The sequence below is a fragment of the Somniosus microcephalus genome, chromosome 4, assembly GCF_052327205.1.
Source record: "Somniosus microcephalus isolate GS21.2 chromosome 4, FLI_Smic_1.0, whole genome shotgun sequence".
In the NCBI taxonomy this organism is placed as follows: domain Eukaryota; kingdom Metazoa; phylum Chordata; class Chondrichthyes; order Squaliformes; family Somniosidae; genus Somniosus; species Somniosus microcephalus.
This window is the reverse complement of record NC_140990.1, coordinates 289,289,674-289,312,303: the sequence shown is the minus strand read 5'-3', so window position 1 is coordinate 289,312,303 and position 22,630 is coordinate 289,289,674. Positions and strand designations below refer to the sequence as shown.

The window sequence follows — 22,630 nt, the reverse complement described above, 5'->3', positions numbered from 1 at the left end:
GTATCACTGCTGCTCTGTAGACCATGAGCTTAGTGTATTGTACATTAACAATACCTGCATAATATTCGATTAACACAAGTAAAAAACAAAAAAAATTGAAATTTAAAAAAAATGCTGGAAATACATAGCAAGTCCATCAACCTCTGAAAAAAGAAAGGACGAGTTCTTATTTCAGGTAGAGACATTTTGTCAGAACTGGGTTCACTTTTATGTTAGATTATCAGTTTTTGCAGTATTTTATGGACACAGGAATTGACTTTTTTTTAGTTTTAACGTTGTAGAATGTTTATACAGTTCCTCCTGGTTTACTATGTATTTGCCCTAAATCCAGACATGAAATTCGAGCATGCCCATTTTTGGAGGCACAGAGAAAGATCCCTGCACCTGAATGGTGAGGCTCGAGGTGCATCCGATATTGGGCCTCGGGCCTCATTATCATCGAGCTGGCGAGCTGTGGACAGTAAAAGGCAGCTCGCCAGCAAAGCGAGATGGAAGATCAAGATGCTGTGACACCAGCAGTAGCAGCACATTACATAATGCATGCACCTCAAAACTTTTCTCCCAAAAAATAAAGATTTCAAAAATATAGATTTTCCCTTTAACCTCCTCCACTTTTATAATATCTACAAACTTCTCCACTTTTATAAATATGCATAAAAATGTAAGTTCCTATCATATTCCTATTGACATTGTGTAATATTATGTTGTGCTTTATAGAGATTTGAATCTTTGCAATTCAAACAGGAGGTCAGTTTTACAATATGCAGCCCAAGTGAAAAGCACAGTAGGAAATCATCTGACTGATGTATTACCCAATCATCTATCACTACAAGGTAAACCTGCTTGTTTCCATTTGAATGATGGCTTTCAAAGGTTATATTTCCCTCAAATATACTTTGCAGGAAAGAAAGGTGAAATAATTTAGACAATGATAACTAACTGCTCTGTCAGTGCATACAAGGTGCTACATCTGGGAATATTGGAAGTAAAGGACCTGAACCAAAGAAATTTAAATTAGAAACATCTGTAACATTATTCAGTAATTTTGGAGAAAAAGCAGTTCCTAAATTTGGAAGAATTTAAATTTTGATTATTGTCATTGTTTTATTCAGGTATGCCTAGCGAGTTTAAATTTAAACAAAAATGTCACTCTGGGGAGAGGGTTAGGGATGGCACTTTCAATATGCAGTGCTCCCTTCATTAAGAATGTAAAAAATAACATCAATATATTTTATCTTTGCGGTAGAATATTCCCATTTCTTTTAGTCTGAAAGAAGGCTCATCAAGATCTGTCATATCCTAAGATCTAGCTGTAAGAAACTTTGGATGCTGTGTCTAGCAGTTCATTTTTAGTTGCTTGCCATCTAAGTGAGCGAGAATCTGTATATTTTCTATTCGTGGATGACAAAGTTTTTATAAACAGAGCAACTAAACAGAGTGTAAAGTTGGGAATTTGCTGAGAGTGGGAATTCAGTGCAGAGGGGGAAGGAGATGTTGTTTTTTGCCTTTACTACTTGTAGTGGTTCGTGTAAGTTTGATGCAGTAAGTATTTAAAATTTTGTCCAGTGTTTTAGTTCTTAGTGCACGTTAGTATGTAAAAAAAAACTTACAACAGACTAAAAAGTAGATATAAATAATATAGACTAAGATATGGCAGAGCAGGTTGTGTCTGGACTGCAGTATATGCAAGCTTGTGGACAGCAAGACTGTTCCGAGCAAACACGTCTGATGTAGATGTCTCCGTGTCGAATCTCCCCGGCACAGAGTCATTGAACTGGAGTGCGAGTTGGAGACATTCCAACACCCAAGAGAGGGCGAGGAGTATCTGGATGGTTTGCTTCAGACCTCGGTCACACCTCATAGAGAGGTGCAGGATCAGAATGGGGTTAGTGTGACCGATCTTGTACAGAGTAAGGGGACGCAGGCGAGATAGAGAACGAGGATCTGCAGAAACTGATCCTATCGAACAGGCACAATGTACTTGCTACCTGTGAGGATAAGGATAAAGACTGTCGGAAGGACAGACAGAATGCTGACCATTGCACCTTGGAGCAGGAGGTTGTCCAAAGGTGGGAGGAGGAGGAGGAGGGGGAAGAGTAATGTGGTAGCTGTAGGGGATTCAATAATTAGGGGGACAGATAGCATCCTTTGTAATCAGGATCAAGAGTCCCACATGGTATGTTGCCTACCTGGTGCCAGGGTGAGAGGCATCTCAAACCGGCTTGAAAGGATATTGGAGAGGGATGGGGAGGATACAATTGTTGTGGTCCATGTTGGGACCAACAACATAAGAAAGAGTAGTGTGGAGAGTACCAAGAGCTAGAAGCTAAAGTAAAGAACAGGACCTCAAGGGTTATAATCGCTGGATTTTTACCTGAGCCACGTGCAAATTGGCGTAGGGATAAGCTGATTAGGGAAGTGAACACGTGGCTTAAGGAGTGGTGTGGGAAAGAGGGGTTCCATTTCATGGGGCACTGGCACCAGTATTGGGACAGGGAGGAACTGCACCATTGGGACGGGCTCCACCTGAACCAGGCTGGGACAAGGGTCCTAGCAGAAAGGATAAATAGGGCGGTCATGAGGACTTTAAACTAGTAAATGGGGGGAGGGCTCCAGTGGAAAAGGTAGTATAAATAATAGTTCTAAAACAAACGAAAGGAAATGGGACCAATATCCTCGCGGGGAGTTTTGCTCGTGCTGTTGGGGAGGGTTTAAACTAGCTTGGCAGGGGGTTGGGAACCTGGGGGTTGGGAACCTGAGGGTAGAATCAGAAGGGAGAAAAGCTAAGCTGGAAATAGAAGATAGGGGTTCATGTGAAGGGATATTTAGGAAGGCAAAGAGAAAGGAAAAGGCAATAGTGTAGGGCAACGACAGGGGTAACGATAACCAAAATGTATCAGGAAGGGGCAGAGCGTACAAGAATAAGAGTGCACCAGAAAATAGAGTCAGAGTAAGGAAAAATGATAAGATAAAATTAAAGGCTCTTTATCTGAATGGACGCAGCATTCGTAACAAGATAGATGAGTTGACGGCACAAATAAAAATAAATGGGTATGATCTGATAGCCATTACAGAGTCGTGGTTGCAAGGTGACTAAGGCTGAGAACTGAATATTCAGGGATATTTGACATTTCAGAAGGATAGGCAGAAAGGAAAAGAAGGTGGGGTAGCTCTGTTAATAAAGGATGAGATCACTGCAGTGGTGAGGAATGATATTGGTTCAGAAGCTCAAGATGTAGAATGAGTTTGGGTGGAGATAAGAAATAGTAAGGGTAAGAAGTCACTGTGTGGGTAGTATATAGGCCCCCTAACAGTAGCTATACTGTAGGACAGAGTATAAATCAAGAAATAATGGGGGCTTGTAAGAAAGGTACTGCAATAATCATGGGCAATTTTAATCATCATATAGATTGGACAAATCAAATTGGCAAGGGTAGCCTTGAGGACGAGTTCATAGAGTGTATTCAGGATGGTTTCTTAGAGCAATACGTTGAGAAACCAACCAGGGAACAGGCTATTTTAGATCTGGTAATGTGTAATGAGACAGGATTAATTAATGATCTCATGGTAAAGGATCCCCTAGGAAAGAGTGATCACAGCATGGTAGAATTTCAAATTCAGTTTGAGGGGGAGAAACTTGGGTCTGAAGCTAGTGTCCTAAACTTAAATAAAGGCAATTACAAGGGTATGAGGACAGAGTTGGCTAAAGTGGACTGGGAAATAGATTAAAGGGTAAGACGGTAGATTAGCAGTGGTAGACATTTAAGGAGATATTTCATAACTCTCAGCAAAGGTATATTCCAGTGAGAATGAAAGACTCTATGAGAAGGATGAACCATCTGTGGCTAACAAAGGAAGTTAAGGATGGTATCAAATTGAAAGAAAAGGCATACAATGTTGCGAAGATTAGTGGTAGGCCAGAGGATTGGAAAATTTTTAGAAACCAGCAAAGGATGACTAAAAAATTATCAAGAGGGAGAAGATAGAGTATGAGAGTAAACTAGCAAATAATATAAAAACAGACAGTAAGAGCTTCTACAGGTATATAAAAAGGAAGCGAGTAGCTAAAGTAAACATTGGTCCCTTAGAGGATGAGACTGGGGAATTAATAATGGGAAATAGAGAAATGGCAGGGACTCTAAACAATTATTTTGGATTGGTCTTCACGGCAGAAGACACTAAAAACATCCCAATAATAATAGATAATCAAGGGGCTATAGGGAGGGAGGAACTTAAAACAAGCTCTATCACTAGAGAAAAAGTACTAGGCAAACTAATGGGGCTAAAGGCCGACAAGCCCCCTGGATCTGATGGCCTGCATTCTAGGGTCTTAAAAGAAGTGGCTGCAGAGATAGTGGATGCATTGGTTGTAATCTACCAAAATTCCCTGGATTCTGGAGAGATCTCAGCGGATTGGAAAACCGCAAATGTAACGCCTCTATTCAAGAAAGGAGGGAGACAGAAAGCAGGAAACTGTAGGCCAGTTGTCATTGGGAATATGCTGGAATCCACTGTTAAGGAGGTAATAGCAGGACATTTAGAAACTCATAAGACAATCAAACAGAGTCAACATGGTTTTATGAAAGGGAAATCGTGTTTGACAAATTTGTTAGAGTTCTTTGAGGATGTAACAAACAGGGTGGATAAAGGGGAACCAGTAGATGTAGTGTATTTGGATTTCCAGAAGGCATTCGATGAGGTGCCACGTAAAAGGTTACTGCATAAGATAAGAGCGCACAGGGTTGGGGGTAATATATTGGCATGGATAGGGGATTGGCTAACTAACAGAAAACAAACAGAGAGTCGGGATAAATGGGTCATTTTCCGGTTGGCAATCAGTAAGCAGTGGGGTGCCACAGGGATCAGTGCTGGGGCCTCAGCTATTTACAATCTATATTAATGACTTGGATGAAGGGATCGAGCGCACTGTAGTCAAATTTGTTGATGGTACAAAGATAGGTGGGAAAGCAAGTTGTGAGGAGGACACAAAGAGTCTGCAAAGGGATATAGATAGGTTAAGTGGGTGGGCAAAAATTTGGCAGATGGAGTATAATGTGGGAAAATATGAGGTTATCCACTTTGGAAGGAAGAATGAAAAAGCAAATTATTATTTAAATGGAGTGAGACTACAAAATGCTGCGGTACAAAGGGATCTGGGGGTCCTAGTACATGAAACACAAAAAGTTAGCATGCAGGTACAGCAAGTAATTAGGAAGGCTAATGGAATGTTGGCCTTTATTGCAAGGGGGTTGGAGTATAAAAGTAGGGAAGTCTTGATGCAACTTTACAGGGCGAGACCGCACTTGGAGTACTGCGTACAGTATTGGTCTCCATATTTAAGGAAGGATATATTTGCATTGGAGGCAGTGCAGAGAAGCTTCACTAGGTTGATTCCTGGGATGAAGGGGTTGACATATGACGAAAGGTTGAGCAGGTTGGTCCTATACTCATTGGAGTTTAGAAGAATGAGAGGTGATTTTATTGAAACATATAGGCCTAGAAATTCAGTATCACCACGTTTGGGGCGCTATAATCGAGCGTGCGCTAAATTTAGCGCCTGGCGCAAATTATCGCCACCTTCAACGAAATTGATTTGCTTCGTCCCAAGAGGTTCTAGGTGCGCTAAATCAGGCGCTGCACGACTATCCTAAGGCGCTAAGCCGGAGAGGCGAGGCGCTACCACCGAGGGCGGGCGCAGCGCAGATGCGGCCAGTTAGCGATTGCAGGCAGACACGCTGGCGCCGGTCACCTCTTAAAGGGGGAGGGTCGATTTGGCTTTCAGCCACGCCCTGCACATTGGAGCCCTGATTCTCGGCCTGGACAGACCTGCTGCGACATTGTTACGCCTACGACCATGGAGAGGGCCAGGGAGCGAGCGCAGCGGTTCAGTGAGGGGGCGCTGAAGGTTCTGGTTGGCACAGTGGAGCGCAGGCGAGCTATCCTTTTTCCGGACAGTGGCAGGAGGCTGCTGCCCAACGAATATCGAAAAGCTTGGAGGGAGGTGGCACACAGAGTGACCTCCAGCAGCATGGTACCTAGGACCCCGACGCAATGCAGGAAGAAGTTCAACGACCTCACTCGGGTTGTCAGGGTGAGTACCCTTTCCAGTATCCTCTTCATCCCTGCATGTGCACCTCACTTTATGGCCAAAGGGTCCTGAAAGCCCCAATGCCCAGCCTTCATCCAACACCTATGGGCCTCTCATGAAACTCACATGCACATTCACCACTTTACACACTGTAAGGGCTATTCGACCATGGGAGGCAGTGCAGCCAAGATCAGGGCTTCACACTGTAAGGGCTATTCCACCATGGGAGGCAGTGCAGCCAAGATCAGGGCTTCACACTGTAAGGGCTATTCCACCATGGGAGGCAGTGCAGCCAAGATCAGGGCTTCACACTGTACTCAGAGCCCGTCCTTTCTCTTGCAGGGCAAGCTGGCCCACAATAGGAGGCAGCAGCAACGGACCGGGGGAGGCCATCCTCAACTGAAAGACCTCAGCGATCTGCAGCAGCGAGTGGAACGGATTATGGCAGGCCAGCTGATTGGCCCCATCGCCACTGAAGATGCCGACCCCGTTCTGGACAGCAATGGTAAGGTCATCACCTTTTTGACCTCTCTCTTTCCACTTGTGCCTCACACCAGCATCCTTTACCACTATTGAACCAATGCAGTGCATTGCAGCACTCATGCCTCCCTCGCTGCCGCCCTGTCCTCACGCTAAAGCAACTCTTGTACCTCCCTGCTTTCAGATGCTGAATCGCCAGGTGAGGAGGCGGGCCCTCAAGCTGCCACTGTGAGTGATTCGGAAGGTGAGGAGGAGGAAGAGGAAGCCGGAACATCAGTGCCACCTTCAGCCGAGGCAGCCCATGGCCATAATGGGGACATGTCTTCCCTGGAGGGGAGCAGGGGGGAAGGGTCTGAGGAGGGTGAAGCTCCGGGGCCCAGCGGGCTGCAGCAACGCGGTGGGGGTAGGGAAGCTCGGCAGCCTTCTCCCTGGAGGGAGAGTCTGGCCTCCAGTCCTGCTACAGTGAGCGCAGAAGAGGTGCAGCTCCTTGCTGAAATGGGCGCCCAGGCGGAGCACAGGCACACTGAGCTCATGGCTGCAGTGGCAAGGATGCCTGACTCCATAAAGTCACTGGCAAGGAGTGTACAGGAATTCGGGGCAGCACAGGCAAGGAGTCTGCAGGACTTCGGTGCAGCACAGGCGGCTTCCAGCCAAGTGCTTAGTCGTGCCATGCAGTCACTGGCTGGTCTGATGCAGACACAGATCAGGGCCACACGAGCACTAACTGCTGCCACCCTCGCTGGATCAGGCAGGATTTGGCGGGGCCCTCGCTGCGCCGCAGCAGGCCAGCAGTCTGTGCCCTAGCAGATTTCTGCGCATGCTTCAGTGCTGCCCTGTGCCAGTGCCAGTGTTTCGTCCGACCAGGGAGTGCCTGTGCTCTGTCCGGTTGGCAGCATTCCTGCTGCCAACACTGTCACTCCTCCACTGCAGCTGCCACCACATGTAGGACAGACTGCTGCTGCCCAAGCAGAGTTGGAGCAGTCAGCAGCCGGGCCCTCCAGGCCCAGAGCTGGTCCAGTCCGTCCCCCAAGGGCATCTGCTGACTCACTATCTGACACTCAGCAACCTTCCCCCAGCCTTGCTGCAGCCACTGGGGTCCCATTGCGGAGGAGCTGCAGGGTGGGAAGGGGCCAATCTCACAAGCGAGGCAGATCACCCTCGCAGGCCAAAAAGTAGGAGGTGTGGCACATGCTGTGTTTTTTTTTGTGAAGGCCGAGGATCATGGTCATTTTTGGTTAACTCTTTTGTTCAGGTTGTGAGAGCCAGTTATGTGTCTGGCTGTTTTTTTGGGGGTTTCTCTGTATTTGTTTGTCATGTAGGAAGGGCACAGAGTTTGTTAAATAAATAATTGTCTTTATTCAGATTGTGCATGTTTGCACTTTGAACTATTTGTTGCCTTGACCGGCTCAGGGTTTGCGGACCGGTTCCATTCATGTTCTTTCAATGGCACAAGCCATTCCCTCAGAGGGGGCCTAGAACTGACTTGCAATAAGCCGCTGACGGACGGCCCTTGCACTTTATGCCTCCCTCCCGTCTTGGCGCTCCTCCTCCTCCTCCTCCTCCTCCTCTGGTGGTCCTCCAATGTCTGCTGGCAGTGGCTGAGTCCTGAGGATAGCCAGGTTGTGCAGCATGCAGCACACTACAACGAAATGGGAGACTCGCTCAGGCGAGTACTGAAGGGCTCCCCCAGAATGGTCCAGACAGTGGAACCGTTGCTTTAGCATGCCGATTGTGTGCTCAATTATGTTCCTGGTCGCTTGATGGCTGTCATTGTATCGCTCTTCAGCAGGGGTGCTGGGCGCACGGAGCGGGGTTATCAGCCAGGTGCACAAAGGATAGCCCTTGTCATCGAGAAGCCAGCCTCCTGGGTGAGCCGGGGCTTCGAAAAGGTCTGCCACAGAAGTCTGGCGCAGGATGAAGGCGTCGTGGCTGCTGCCTGGAAAGCAGGCATTGACAGCTAGTATCAGCTGTCTGTGGTCACACACCAACTGCACGTTCAACGAATGGAACCCCTTCCGGTTGCGGTAATCCTCAGCATTCTCTAGAGGCGCTCGCAAAGCCACATGCATGCAGTCAATGGCGCCCTGGACCATGGGGAAGCCCGCTATTCTTGCAAATCCCATTGCGCGCTCCTGCTGCTTGTACAGGGTCATGGGGTAGGAAATGTATTGATGTCTCCTTTTGAAGAGGGCATTCGTGACTTGGCGGATGCAGCAATGCACCGCGAACTGGGAGACATTGGCAATGTCCCCAGTAGCGAATTGGAAGGAGCCGGTGACATAGAAGTTGAGAGCCACTGTCACCTTCACTTCCACCGACAGAGACATCCTGCTCCTCAGCTGAGGCTGCAGATCTGTCTGAAGCAGGTGGCAGATCTCAGTGACTGTAATGATCAATAACATGTCATTCTATAGTGGACACTAGGTGGATCCGTAGAGCTGTGTAGAGCTGTATATAGCTGTATGTATAAGACTACACTACCCAGCTGTATATATATTAAGACTACATTACCCATGAGGCTAGGCTACCCACAAGGCAACAGTCAAGATGGCAGCCTGCACACAGGAGCACACATGCTGCATCTCTACAGATACTGTACCTAGAGAACGTGTACTGAATAAATGACTAGCTAGAAGCTAGCTGTGTTCATAATAAGAATATCTATTTATTAATGAACATAAGATGGTACCAGGGTGGTGAAGATCTGCTGAAAATTGTGAAAAGCGACATGGAGAATTTGAAGCCACCAGAGCGTTTGAATCTCACAGTAAAAATCGACTACAATTGGCAGACTTTTAAACAGCAATTCGAACTCTACATTGCAGCCATCGGATTCGGTACGAAGCCAGATGCAAGGAAGATAGCGTTGCTGCTCACGGTTGTAGGCCCACAGGCGATAGAGGTATTTAATACATTTGTATTTAATCCAGCGGAGAACAGAGAAAAATTAGAAGATGTGCTAAAAAAATTTGATGCACATTGCTCTCCCAAAAAGAATGAGACGTATGAAAGATACATCTTTCATTCTTGGACACAGCAACAAAATGAGACTTTTGATAGCTTTATAACTGATCTGAAACTGAAAGCACAGACATGTAATTTCTCTGAGCTGAAATCATCCATGATTCATGACCAGATTGTGTTTGGTATTCATGATAAAAAAGTCAGGGAACGTCTGTTGAGAGAAACTGAACTAAATTTGGAAAATGCGGTGAAAATATGCCAAGCCAGCGAGTTAGCTCGAAAGCATGCGAAGACTTTCAGTGAAATCAATAATGATGCGATTGTAATGAGTGAAAATGCTGCTGTCGGTGCTGTGTCCTACAAGGGGAAGAAACATGGGCAGAACAGAAATGAAAAGCAATCGGAGGATGAAATTTTTAATTGTAAATGCTGTGGTTACAAACACCAGTTAAGACAATGCCCAGCGTTTGGAAAAATGTGCACAAAGTGTAATGGAAAGAATCACTTTGCCAAACAATGCTTTTCGAAAGTAAAAACAACGAAAGGGCAACAAGTTAATGTGATTAAGGACACTGATTTAAGTGAGACATTTTTTGTAGGAATGGTGTCATGTGACGATTTCAAAAAAGATACAGAAAATGTGCAGCCCTCAGAAATGGACAATGCTGAACATAAAGTCAGTGCAGTAAAAGAGGGCAAATGGATGATCCCACTGCAGATAAATGGAGCATTAGTTACATTGAAACTGGACACTGGGGCAAAAGCAAACTTAATCAGTATGAGTGACATAAAAAATATGAAAGAAAAGCCCAAAATACAGAAAAAGTCAGTACTACTGAAGAGCTATAATGGACAGAAAATAGATAGCTTAGGTGTATGCAGACTTAAAGTGACAGTCAAAGACAAAGTGCATCATCTCATGTTTTCTGTTGTGGCTGAAAGACTTGATTCGATACTAGGTGACAAAGCTTGTGAAGACTTAGAACTGGTCAAGAGAGTCTACCGTATAAACTGTGCCATAAGCAGACCAGATGACTCAGGTGATGAAGCAAAGAGCCCATCAAGGATGAAAAGGCCAAAGGGTATCCATGTCTTCAAAAAGCCTAGTTTCTCCAAGAAGAAAGAAAAAGACTTTAAGGTCAAAGAGAAGCCAAAGGAAGAAAAGCACAAAGAGGAAAAACACAAGGAGAAAAAGTCCAAAGATATAACCGCAGCAGATGTTGTTAAGCAGTGGAAAGAGAAAAAGAAAAAGAAGAAGCCTGCACCAGAGCAGGAAGCAGTTCCGGTCGATACTCCTTCTTCCCTCAGGCCAATCTTTGGTGTTCCATTAGCCGAGGCTGCTGAGAGGACTATGTTGTATGATGGGATCCAGCTGCCAGCAGTTTTTCGAGAGTGCATTGACTACATTGAGAGTTATGGCATGAAGAGTGAAGGAAACACTGAAACCCTCTCCAAGCAAAGATCGCAAGGAGACCTCGATCTATACAAGAGCAGATTGATGACAATGTCGCAACTGCGTCTTGTCATTCACCACCAGAACAATCTCATGAAGACACATCAGACTTACCCGTGTTGAGAAGATCCACATGTGAAGTAAAATAGCCTGATAGACTTAATCTTTGAGTACAATGTAAAGCTTTGAAAATGTGTTGACTGTTTTGAAAATGTTTATGTTTATAGAGCACTAACAAAAGTGTTACTGATATTATCTTTATTGTTTTCTTGAAAGTTGATTGATATTGATTTTGTTAAACCTCAAAGAAAGGGGGATGTAATGATCAATAACATGTCATTCTATAGTGGACACTAGGTGGATCCGTAGAGCTGTGTAGAGCTGTATATAGCTGTATATATAAGACTACACTACCCAGCTGTATATATATTAAGACTACATTACCCATGAGGCTAGGCTACCCACAAGGCAACAGTCAAGGTGGCAGCCTGCACACAGGAGCACACATGCTGCATCTCTACAGATACTGTACCTAGAGAACGTGTACTGAATAAATGACTAGCTAGAAGCTAGCTGTGTTCATAATAAGAATGTCTATTTATTAATGAACATAAGAAGTGACCACCTCCCTTCTGAATCGAAGCCTCCGAATATACTGCTCCTCAGACATGTTGAGGTATGAGAACTGCTGGCGGTATACTCTGGGAGGGTAAGGCCTCCTGTGCCGACGCCTGTTGGCCCTCCTCCGTCTGGCCATGATTGGCACTCTCTCTCGGCGTCTCTGAGCCCTCTCAATGCAATGGAGAAACCCAACGTTTCCACCCATTGCAGCCCCCATAGTATGTGGCCACTCAAGGCTATGGCACTGAAAAATCAATCCAACTGCAAAGCTCTGGCCTGAAGGCAGAAATACCTGTGCGAGCGCTGAGTCAATGCAGAAAGCTCTCTCCCTTTGTCTCTCTGCAAATCTCTCTCTCTCTCACACAGAAGGAGTGGTCCAAAAATGGCTACCACTAAGAAGGCAGGAAGAGCCCCCTTTAAATAGCGCCCCCCCCGCCCCATAGCGACTGGGAACCGTTCCACTCAACCAGTCGCTGGGAGCGCCAGGCGGAAAGAAGGGGGGCGCCACTGAAGTTCCGGTTTGGGGCGCACCAAGGGCGTTGCACCATGAAATGACGTCAGGATCTGCGCGCGCAGCTGAGCAGGCATTGCAGTTTTGCACCGCCACTAAATGTCCGCTCAATTTCGCGAGAGGTGCAGTTCGCGTCGCGCCTGGGCGCTAGCCGCTTCGCGCCCCACTTATCGCCCTCTTAAGGCGCTAGCGGCTGGCGCTAACAACTGAATTTCTAGGCCAAAGGGTGTTATAAGTTTGGAACACTCTTCCGCAAATGGCAGTTGATGATAGGTCTATTGCTAATTTTAAATCTGAAAGTCATAGATTTTTGTTAGCCAAAAGTATTAAGGGATATGGAGCAAAAGTGGGTATATGGAGTTAGGTCATAGATCAGTCATGATCTCATTGAATGGCGGATAGGCTCGCGGGTCTAAGTAGCCTACACCTGTTCCTAAGTTCATATGCTCAAAACCAACCCAGAAGGCCTGAGAGACATTTAAGGATCCAATCTAATTGAGTAATAGATCATATTAAATTCATTATCATAATGGCAATGGTTACAACTATAGCCACAACATATTTAGAATATTCAATGGACTCCTAAATGGTTAAAAATAAGATGTTATATTTTAAGAGGTGTATGGCTGAATGCAAATGATTGACAGCAATAGGACCAGGAGCATCTAACAAGCTCTGCAGGTGCTAACAAAAATTAAACTGGGCCCACTGCTCGTAAATCAAAACAAAAACATTTTGAGGAAGTTCTGCCCAAACTTGGTTTTAACAAAATAACCGTTTAAAAAAAAATCTTTATATTTGTCCTTTGATTGTTTTTGTAGCCATGAAAGCAGAGGATATCTTTGACTGCTCTCCTCATACAGAATCACCTTTTTTAGACAGCTTTCTTGCAAATGGAGAAAAGAACTGGATAAACAATGATTTGAGCATCCGCAGTTCACAGGTAACAGGATGTGTTTCATCTTACTGTTGAAACAGGAGTCAATTCTGAGCAAAAGAAATAAAAACGTGTTCTACTTAACATAAAGGGTTTCTTTTAAGCTCCAGTGATATTGATTACCTGAAACTTATAATTACCCTATAAACAAAGGTTTTGGGACTTTTTTTCTGGTGATGTAATCGAAGAAATAATAGAGGGATGGATGAGCTTATCAAGCATTTTATAATGTGCAGGTAGTTCCCTACAACATGCAATGAAATACAACCTGGTATTACTGCAGTTCAAATCATATGGTACTACAGCACAGCATTTAAGTTTGACTCATACCATTCATATTAGGGAGCCTGCCATTGCTGGCATGGAAGACTTGGTGAAAAAACCCTGTCAAAACTTTCAACATTTCTATTAGATTGCCCTTAAACTTCTCTACTCTAGTGAATACAGTCCTAATTTTGTCCAAAGTCTTGTCAGCCTCTCATCCTTGGTATCATTCTATTAAATCTATTTTATTCTTTGCCATAGCTCCAACATCCTTTTTAGAATAGAGTGTGCCCAAAACTGCATACGGTACTTCAACCAACGTCTTGTACAGATTCATCATCACCTCTTTGCTTTTATATGCAATGCCCCATATATAAAATTCAGAATCTCTTTTACCCTTTTTGTGGCGTTTTCCAATTGCTTTAAAAATATATATATATCTGCTTCTCTATATCTACGTATTCTTCCACTCCATCAGTACAACCACCTGCTGTTCCAAAATTGTTCCCAATGCCCGACAAACTTAAAACCCTACCTCACTCTTTGGAATTCGCTGGAATTCTCTGCCCCAAAGGGCTGTGAATGCTGAGTCTTTGAGTACTTTCAAGGCTGAGATAAATAGATTTTTGGACTCTAGGGGAATCAAGGGATATGGAGATCGGGCGGGAAAGTGGAGTTGAGGTCGATGATCAGCCGTGATCTTATTGAATGGCGGGGCAGGCTCAAGGGGCAGTATGGCCGACTCCTGCTCTTATTTCTTATGTTCTCATTTGTGCAACCACATGTTCAGTTGTGTAATCTTCTTATGCCTGTATGGCTTAATACATGGCACAGATAGTGGCCCAGGAATTCGGGTCTCCACGGGTGAGTACGCACGGGGTACTCACCCGTAAGCCCAATGGAAGTGCCGGTTTCCTGCATGCACTGCGTGTAAAGTCTGTAGGTATTATGGCGAATTAATACACAGACTACAAGAGTAACTTTAACAGGACTTTACTATTCGAAGGTCAGGGCGAATCTGCCCAATAAATCCTGACACAGCACTTATATACCGGTGTGGTCACCATCGGTATTACAGTATACAGCAGCCAAGATAAAGTAGTGCCACACCTAAAATAGTTCTCTTAAAGGTGAACGGTTACATACAATAGTTCTCTTAAAGGTAGAACAGTTACATACACTACAATCCTCCCTTTTTAGCTTACAACATACTTATTCACCATTAAACATAACATCATAACATATATCCAACTTTATGTTAAAACAGTTCACAGATGTAGTCTCTGCGGAAACAGTTCACAGATTCAGTCTCTGTGGGAAACAGTTCATAGATTCAGTCTCTGCGGAAAACAGTTCACAGATTCAATCTCGGTGGATGCGCCTTCCGTGCTTCTTGACTCGGTCCTGACAACACCTCAGTGGTGTAGCAGTTCCCTGTGGTGTAGTCGGTTCACGTTGCTGGAGTGACTCATCCAATAGTCCTTCACTGGACTTAACAGCTTGAACTTCCGTCCTTCTGAACCAGCATTGTTGGCTTGTAAAAACTTGAGTACCTTGGGAAGTTTTTCTACTTCCAAACTGATTTGGCTCCGTTCGAAGGGACCCCGTGCGTGATCTAGTAGTGATGATGATGGTCCAGATGATCATCATCTTCTGCTTCGTCTTTTCCTTTTCTGCTTCTTGGAGACTCTCTGGGCTCCACTGTCAGCTGCCAGCTGCATGCACAGTTCCTCCTTCTCGTCCTCCTTTTTCCGTAGTAGCGCCACCATCTCCCGATGTTCCTTAGACTTTTTGTGATTCTTCATGGTTTCTGCACTTTGGGAGTTTTCATCACAAGCTGGGCAGAACAGGTCATCGTAATATTCGATGTCGTCCAACAGGTCATGGTAATATTCGGTGTCATCTTGAGCTAGGCCAGTGAGAGGGTCTTCTATTTCCTCCATACCCAGCTGGACATTAGCCAGCTTTTGTTCCAAATCCAGACATCTTTCCTGAAGAGACTTCTTCAGGCGTTCAGCTTCATCCAGCTTTTTCTGGGCTTCCTGCAAGTCTTTTACTAATGACGTCATTTGTGATTTCAATACTTCAACTTCATTCGGAGATTGGTTGATCGGACTATTCAATCCCTCTACTGCAGCAGCTGTTTCAACCTTCTGTTGTTCAACATTGACGTGAGTCAGCGTACTTTTGGCATCCAAGGGTTGCTCTGCTGCCATCTTCTCAGTCTGTGTTGCAACCTCAGCTATTTCAATAACTTTTGGGAGCTCCAAACCCCTCTCCTTTGAAGATTTAAACTCCTGTTCAATTTGTTCCCATTTCAGAGTCTTGTCCTTCAGCATATGAAGGAGTTGGCTGACCGTTAACTCCAAACCCCTCTCCTTTGAAGATTTAAACTCATGTTCAATTTGTTCCCATTTCAGAGTCTTGTCCTTCAGCATATGAAAGAGTTGGCTGACCGTTAACTCTTCTGACCTCATACGTTTCCCAGTAGCTGCAGGGCTGTTTATAACCTTGCCCTGGGGCTCCTTTGCTGTTTCTACTTCGCCATCATCCGCAGCCTCCACCATTCGAATTTCCCCACTTGAATCGTCCGGTGATGCTGCACCCAACTTCAGTAGGAGCTCGGAGTTCATGGCGACCAAATCAGTCTTTTCTGCCTGCAATCCGCTAACAAGCGCTTTCAGTTGCTGAACCTCTTGCTCCACCAGATTAAAGCACGCACCTTCTGACACCGAATCAGCTTTGATTCGTTTGGCCTCCTTGCCCCGACGGTTTGTGTGCTCCTGCTCCTTTTTCTCCATCAGCTGTTTCTGTTGTCTTTCCAGGTTCTCCCACTCTGTGTCACAGAACTTTTTAATTGCTTTCATCTCTTGTTCGAGACGGCAACTCAATTGTTCTAATTGCTGTTGTAATTTGAAATGGAGTTGAGTTCGAGCCCGGTGTTCCTCAGAATTGTGCATATCTATAAACTGGACAGACTCAGAATTCTCTGTCAAACTATGTTGTTGTTGTTCAGTGGAATTCTGTTCTGAAACTTTGTTCTCCTCTGAAGCATAAGCATTTATGCACTCCTTCGTTTTTCCAACCTTAGTCAGCAAGTCCATTTTAAACTTGTCTTTCGCACCTGGGCTGGTCTTATCGTCATCCGTTTCAGAGTCTGAGCTGATTGTCTTCACCGAGTTCTCACTCATTATTGCTTTTAAATAGTGCCATTCCATGTTTATTTCCCAGATCCACTCCCGTCCCAGAAGTGGCGGACCTCCCTCAGGTAGTACATATAAATACATTCCTTGGTGTTCTTTGCCCCTGTCTCTCACCTTGACTTTTATCTTTCCCATGGGGTATACTTTCTGCCCCGTGTATGTCTGCAATACGATCTTGGTATCTCTCAAGGGTATGTGTGAGAATAGCCGGTTGTAATCCCTTCGATTTATGACTGATAGGGCTGATCCTGTGTCCAATTCCATTTTCACTTGGACTCCGGCTATTTTTAGCATGACCCAGATAGTTTGCAGGTCAGCTTCCTTACTCACATTGTGAATTCTCAGACTACCCAGTTCCTGAACGGTTGGGTCTGAATCCGAATTCTGTTCATCTGAACTCTTCTCAGCCACCTTGTGTACCTTATTGTACTTTTCCTGCGGTGACTTTTTTTTGTTGTTGTTGGTCTTCTTTCCTGACCGGCATACCTTAGCTATGTGACCAAGTTTGCCACATTTTCTACATTCCTGGTTTTTAAACCAGCATTGGTTCTGGTCGTGTGTTGTCTTCCCACAACGATAACATTTCGATGTACCCGAAGTAATTTGATCCACACTGAGTACCGCTGCCTTCAGCTGCATTTCTGCTGTGCCTCTCGCTGCGGCTTCGTGCGATGCTGCAATAAGGACAGCCTTATCAAGTGTGAGATCGTTCTCTTCTAGCAGACGCTTTTGTGTTCCTTCCTTCGACAACCCGCACACGAACTTGTCTCTCAATGCCTCTGTCAGATTTTCCCCAAACTGGCAGTATTTCGCTAGTCTATGCAGTTCGACCAAGTATTCCGCGTTGCTTTCCTCTTTCCGTTGCGTTCTCGCATAGAATTTGAATCGTTCCGCCAACATCGGTGGTGTGGGGTTCAAATGATCCTTCAGGACAGCAACAATATTAGCGAACGTCTGATCCGCCGGTTTAGCTGGTGATAGAAGATGCTTCCATAGCCCGTATGTCTTTGCCCCCATTGCGTTTAATAAGGTGAGAGCTTTATCATCATCTGCTATCTTATTGGCCTCACAATATATCTCGATACGTTCTACGTACGTGGCCCAATCTTCCACCTCGGAATCGAAGTTGTTGATGTTACCATGCTTAGGCATCTTCACTATCTCTCACTATCTTTCTGCGAAACAAACACGAAATTTTTCTTTAACTTTTTTTTTCAAAATGGCGGTTTCCCGCGCTTGTCTTCTCCCCCCGCCCACTTTCAAAATGGCGGTTTCCCGCTTCTGTCATCTTCCCCGCCTACTGGCGGCTTCCCGCGTTTCTTCCCCTGGCGGGAGGGGTAAGCTTTTCCCTCGGGCGACGACCGCTGGCTTTCGGGGTTCGCAGCCTGCGCGTCAGCTTCAGTGCGTTCCTTGTTCCCTTTTCTCGGCAGGGCAACCGGCGCTGGGTACAACCCGTTGACGGCGAACAGTTTCAGCCGCTGGACTGGATCTCGCTCAGTCTCCCTCGCTCGGGCTCTGTTGTTCCCTTTTCTCGGCAGGGCAACCGGCGCTGGGTACAACCCGTTGACGGCGAACAGTTTCAGCCGCTGGCTGGATCTCGCTCAGTCTCCCTCGCTCGGGCTCTGTCTCTCCCGCTCGCTCGGGCTCTGTCTCTCCCTCAGCGGCTTCCAATCGCGCCTCCCAGCCCTCTCGCAGTCTGGTGCTTTCCTCCCCAGCTGCGGCTGAGTTCCCCGCGGTTTATTTATTTTTATATCTTCCCGCGCCTTACGATCCCGGTCGCAGCGCCTCGTGGCCTCGGTAGCTGCCCGGCCTTTTTCGCCGGTCGCGGTCTAGCTGTCTCACGACGCTGTTGCGTCTCCCAGCCCGCTTGTACCGTGGCTTCCGTGCTCCACGCTGCCCCAGTCTCAGCGCCTCTGGGCCCGACTTCTGTCCGGCTCCTTTCCCCCGACCGTGGTCGAGTTCACCGCCCTTATCCTCCGTTTATTTTTTTATTTTCCCTTTACTCACAGTCACCGTGGCCGACTTGCTTCTCGTGCTGATCGGCTCACTCACCACCGTGGCAGAAGGGACAATCAGTGCCTGTTGCTGATGGAAGGCTTCGTGTCTGAATTCTTCCTTCTTCCTTGCTCTGCAGACTCGAGTTTTCTCTCAGCAGAACGACGAGGGCGGGTGCCTCTTCTCGACGCTCGTTAACTGCTTCGGAAGTATTGTTGTCGCAGGGTAAGATCGAACTCGTCGCCACTGTAAAGTCTGTAGGTATTATGGCGAATTAATACACAGACTACAAGAGTAACTTTAACAGGACTTTACTATTCGAAGGTCAGGGCGAATCTGCCCAATAAATCCTGACACAGCACTTATATACCGGTGTGGTCGCCATCGGTATTACAGTATACAGCAGCCAAGATAAAGTAGTGCCACACCTAAAATAGTTCTCTTAAAGGTGAACGGTTACATACAATAGTTCTCTTAAAGGTAGAACAGTTACATACACTACACTGCGCATGCGCGGGAAACCGGCACTTCCGTTCCCCTGAACGCGTGCGCAGGAGAGGCAGCGCGTACGCATTGAACTTACATTTTTTTTACAGGTTTTCCCGGGAGGTTAAGTCTCCAGGAGTTACACTTTTAAAAAGCTGGCGTAAGGCCTGCTTTTTACAAGGTAAGTGGTGAATTAATTAAAATTAAAACATTTTTTCCACAGGTTTATTATTTTTAAATACTTTAAAGAAAGGTAAGTTTATTTTTAGCCCTGTTAGAAAATGTAATAAATTTTTTCAAAAATTTAAATTATTGTTTAAAATAGTTATTTCATGTAATTTATAGTTTATTTTTAAAATGTGATGGTTTTTTAAAATTTATTTGAAGATTTAGTGATGTTTTGGGGCTTATAGTATTTATAAGTTTGACAGGTCTTCCTGTCAAACTTATGAATGAAGCATTCCCTGCTACCATTGGCTCTCCATGGCCCACGTGATCCCAGGGGACGCATCGAACTAACTGCGCCCCTGGGATACGCAAGCACTGTGCGTCGGCAGTTGGAGGAGGCCCAGGATTGGAATCCCACGTGGGCCCACAGCACAACGGCCGGCACACTAGGTAAGTGCAGGTCGGGGGCTTGCACCCGCGGGAAACCCCCGACCGGGATTTCTGGGCCAGTGGGCCGGAATTTGCGGTTGAAGGTGTACCTCCGGAGTGCGCCTCCGACCCGAAAAAAAATACTAACCTACCTGCTGGCTTCCAGGCTGTAGAAGCTTCGGGTCCTGGGCCTGCAGACATATGCCTGAGTAAAGGCCCATGGATCCCAGGGATGTAGGCAGTTCGGAAGCGTCCCTGGGATCACGTGGGCCAGTCTTCCTATCAGAAAGGAGGATTCAATTGCTGTCATTTCCGAACGAAAACCCCTAATGACAAGCAATGGAATCCCCAAATCATTTACCAATTTACACAATTCTAATGAAAATAAATGTTCCCATTTTCACATTTAATTAAAAGTCCCTTTATTGAAGCATTTACAATAAAAAAATAATTTTTTGAAAAATAATTAAAAGTATTTTAATCCGGGCCAAAATTTACATAAACTAATATTACATGTTTGTGGATGATTTTTAATTTTTAATTTGACATTTATATTGTGAAAGTAGGCCCTATGCCAATGGAAGGTATCTGAAGCTCTGCATTATTATGCATCTTATCATATCCTTCATAGAGTCATGGGGGAGAAATTTGGTGGGCTGCGCCACCAGTTAGCGCCTAAAGAGGGCACTCAGTGGCTTTAGCGCCACTGGCCACGCCTCCCGCGATATTTAGCTGGGGCGCTAATGGCGGCATTAGCCTGTTGCGCTGCGCCGCCACTGATGACGTCATCGGTGTGCGCAGCGCCCCGCTACCGCCCCGATCGCGATATTTGGCAGCGACCGCCTCTGTAGCGCTGTTCGCTAATCGCGCCTGGTTCACAGGGCCTACCTGTGGCGGCAGTGGTGCAAATTAAGGTGGAGGTGCGGGGCGGCCGTTTTTTTCGGCGGCCGCCTGCCAGCACCTCCGTCCCCGGCCTCCTGTTCTCCCCCCACGGCATTGCCGGCTGTTTTCCGAGAGCCTGGCACTTCTCCTCGGTGCAGGGCTCTTTTGCCAGCACTCGCGATCGCTCATCGCGCTGGTGCAGGCCCCTCCCCCGTAAGAATGGGAGGAAGGCCTGCAGTACCGCAGCGCACCATGCCGCAGCGTGTGGCGCTGCGGCACGTTACGCTGCGATATTCAGTTTCAGCACCCTAAGAGGGACGCAGAGCGCCTTGAGCCTCGCCCCGTGTCCCTCTTGGGGCGCTCAAGCTGAATTTCCGGCGATCGCTGCTGCTCCGATCGCAGCGCAAAATCTGGCGCCCAGGCGAGCTTGGCGCCCCGTTTGCAGCTCCACCCAATTTTTCCCCCATAGAGTCATAACAGCACAGAAGGAGGCCATTCAGCCCATCGAGTCCGTGCCGGCTCTCTGTAGAGCAATCCAGTCAGTCCCATTCCCCCGCTCTATCCCTGTAGCCCTGCAAGTTTATTTCCCTCAAGTGCCTATCCAGTCTCCCCTTGAAAATATTGAGTGTCTCCGCTTCCACCACTTCCGTCAGCAGCGAATTCCAGGTCATCACCACTCGCTGTGTAAAAAAGTTTTTCCTCACATCCCCCCTGTATCTCTTGCCCAAAACCTTAAATCTGTGGCCTAGAAATTCAGTATAGCCACTTTTGGGGCGGTAAAGTCGGGCGGCCGCTGAAGTTTGCGCCCGGCGCAAAGTCGAGCCCACTTCGCCGATATTCAGTAGCATCGCCCTAAGAGGTTGCTGCTGCGCTAAAACTGGCGATGCACGACTATCTTTAGGCGCTAAGCCGGCGGTGCTGAGCGATACCGCCGAGGTCGGGCGCAGCGCAGGTGCGGTGATTTTTTGATTGACGGCAGACACGCTGGCGCCGGCCAGCTCTTAAAGGGGGAAGGGTCGATTTGTTTGCCTGCAACGCCCTGGACACTGCAGCCCTCCACCTAGGCCTGAGCACTGCTGCTGCAACTCTTTAACGCCCAGGACGATGCAGAAGGCCCGGGAGAGAGCGCAGCACTTTAGCGAAGGTGACCTGAGGCTGCTGGTTAGCTCAGTGGAGCGAAGACGCCATGTTTTGTTTCCTGACAGTGGCAAGAAGCCGCTGCCCAGCGTCTACCGCAAAGCCTGGAGGGAGGTCTCCAACAGGGTGACATCCAACAGCGTGGTTGCCAGGAATCCTGTACAATGCAGGAAGAAGTTCAACGACCTCACTCGGATTGTCAGGGTGAGTACCCTTTCCAGTGTCCTCCTCATCCTTGCATGTGCACCTCACATTATGGACAAAGGGACCTGAAAGCCCCAATGGCCAGCCCTCATCCAGCAGCAATGGGACTGGCATGACCATCAATTGCACATTCTGCACTTTACACACTGTCCAAGCTATTCGACCATGGGAGGCAGTGCAGACAAGATCAGGGCTACACAATGTCCAAGCTATTCGACCATGGGAGGCAGTGCAGACAAGATCAGGGCTACACACCGTACTTAGAGGCCGTCCTTTCTCTTGCAGGCCAAGCTGGCTAACAACAAGCGTAGCCAGATTGCGACCGGGGGAGGCCGACCTCAGCTCCAAGAGCTCACCGACCTCGACCAGCGCGTGGAGCGCATTATGGGAGTCCGGCTGATTGGCCCCGTTGCCACTGGAGATGCCGACCCTGTTCTGGGCACCAATGGTAAGGACATCACCTTTTGGACCTCTCTCGTTCCACTTGCGCATCAGATCAACATCCTTTGCCACTGTCCGACCAATGCGGTGAATGGCACCACTCATGCCTCCCTCGCTGACGCCCTGTCCTCACTCTAAAGCTACTCTTGTGCCTTCCTGCTTTCAGATGGTGACTCGCCAGGTGAGGAGGAGGTCCCTCAAGCTGCCAGTGTCAGCCCCTCGTAAGAGGAGGAGGAGGAAGAGGAAGCCGGCCCATCTGTGGCACCCTCAGCCACGCCAGCCCATGGCGATGTAGGGGACACGTCTTCCCTGGAGGGGAGCCTGGGGGAAGGGTCGGAGGAGAGTCAAGTTCCGGGGCCCAGCGGCC

At 46.9% G+C, this 22,630-nt stretch overlaps 1 protein-coding gene across 3 annotated transcripts in view; it reads left to right on the top strand.

Annotated features, from left to right (window-relative positions):
• The first annotated feature begins 632 nt into the window (after positions 1–632).
• The window catches only part of map3k19 (mitogen-activated protein kinase kinase kinase 19), a 98,135-nt gene continuing 76,137 nt past the window's right edge, over positions 633–22,630 (top strand). The window contains exons 1-2 of one of the 3 annotated variants that reach the window (XM_085986599.1): positions 633–833; positions 12,939–13,060. In XM_085986599.1, coding sequence (XP_085842725.1) covers positions 12,941–13,060 — 120 coding nt within the window. In that variant the 5' untranslated portion in view covers positions 633–833; positions 12,939–12,940. Of the gene's footprint in view, positions 834–12,762; positions 13,061–22,630 lie in introns of those variants that run through there. The other 2 variants (XM_085986597.1, XM_085986598.1) reach the window with 2 other exon arrangements.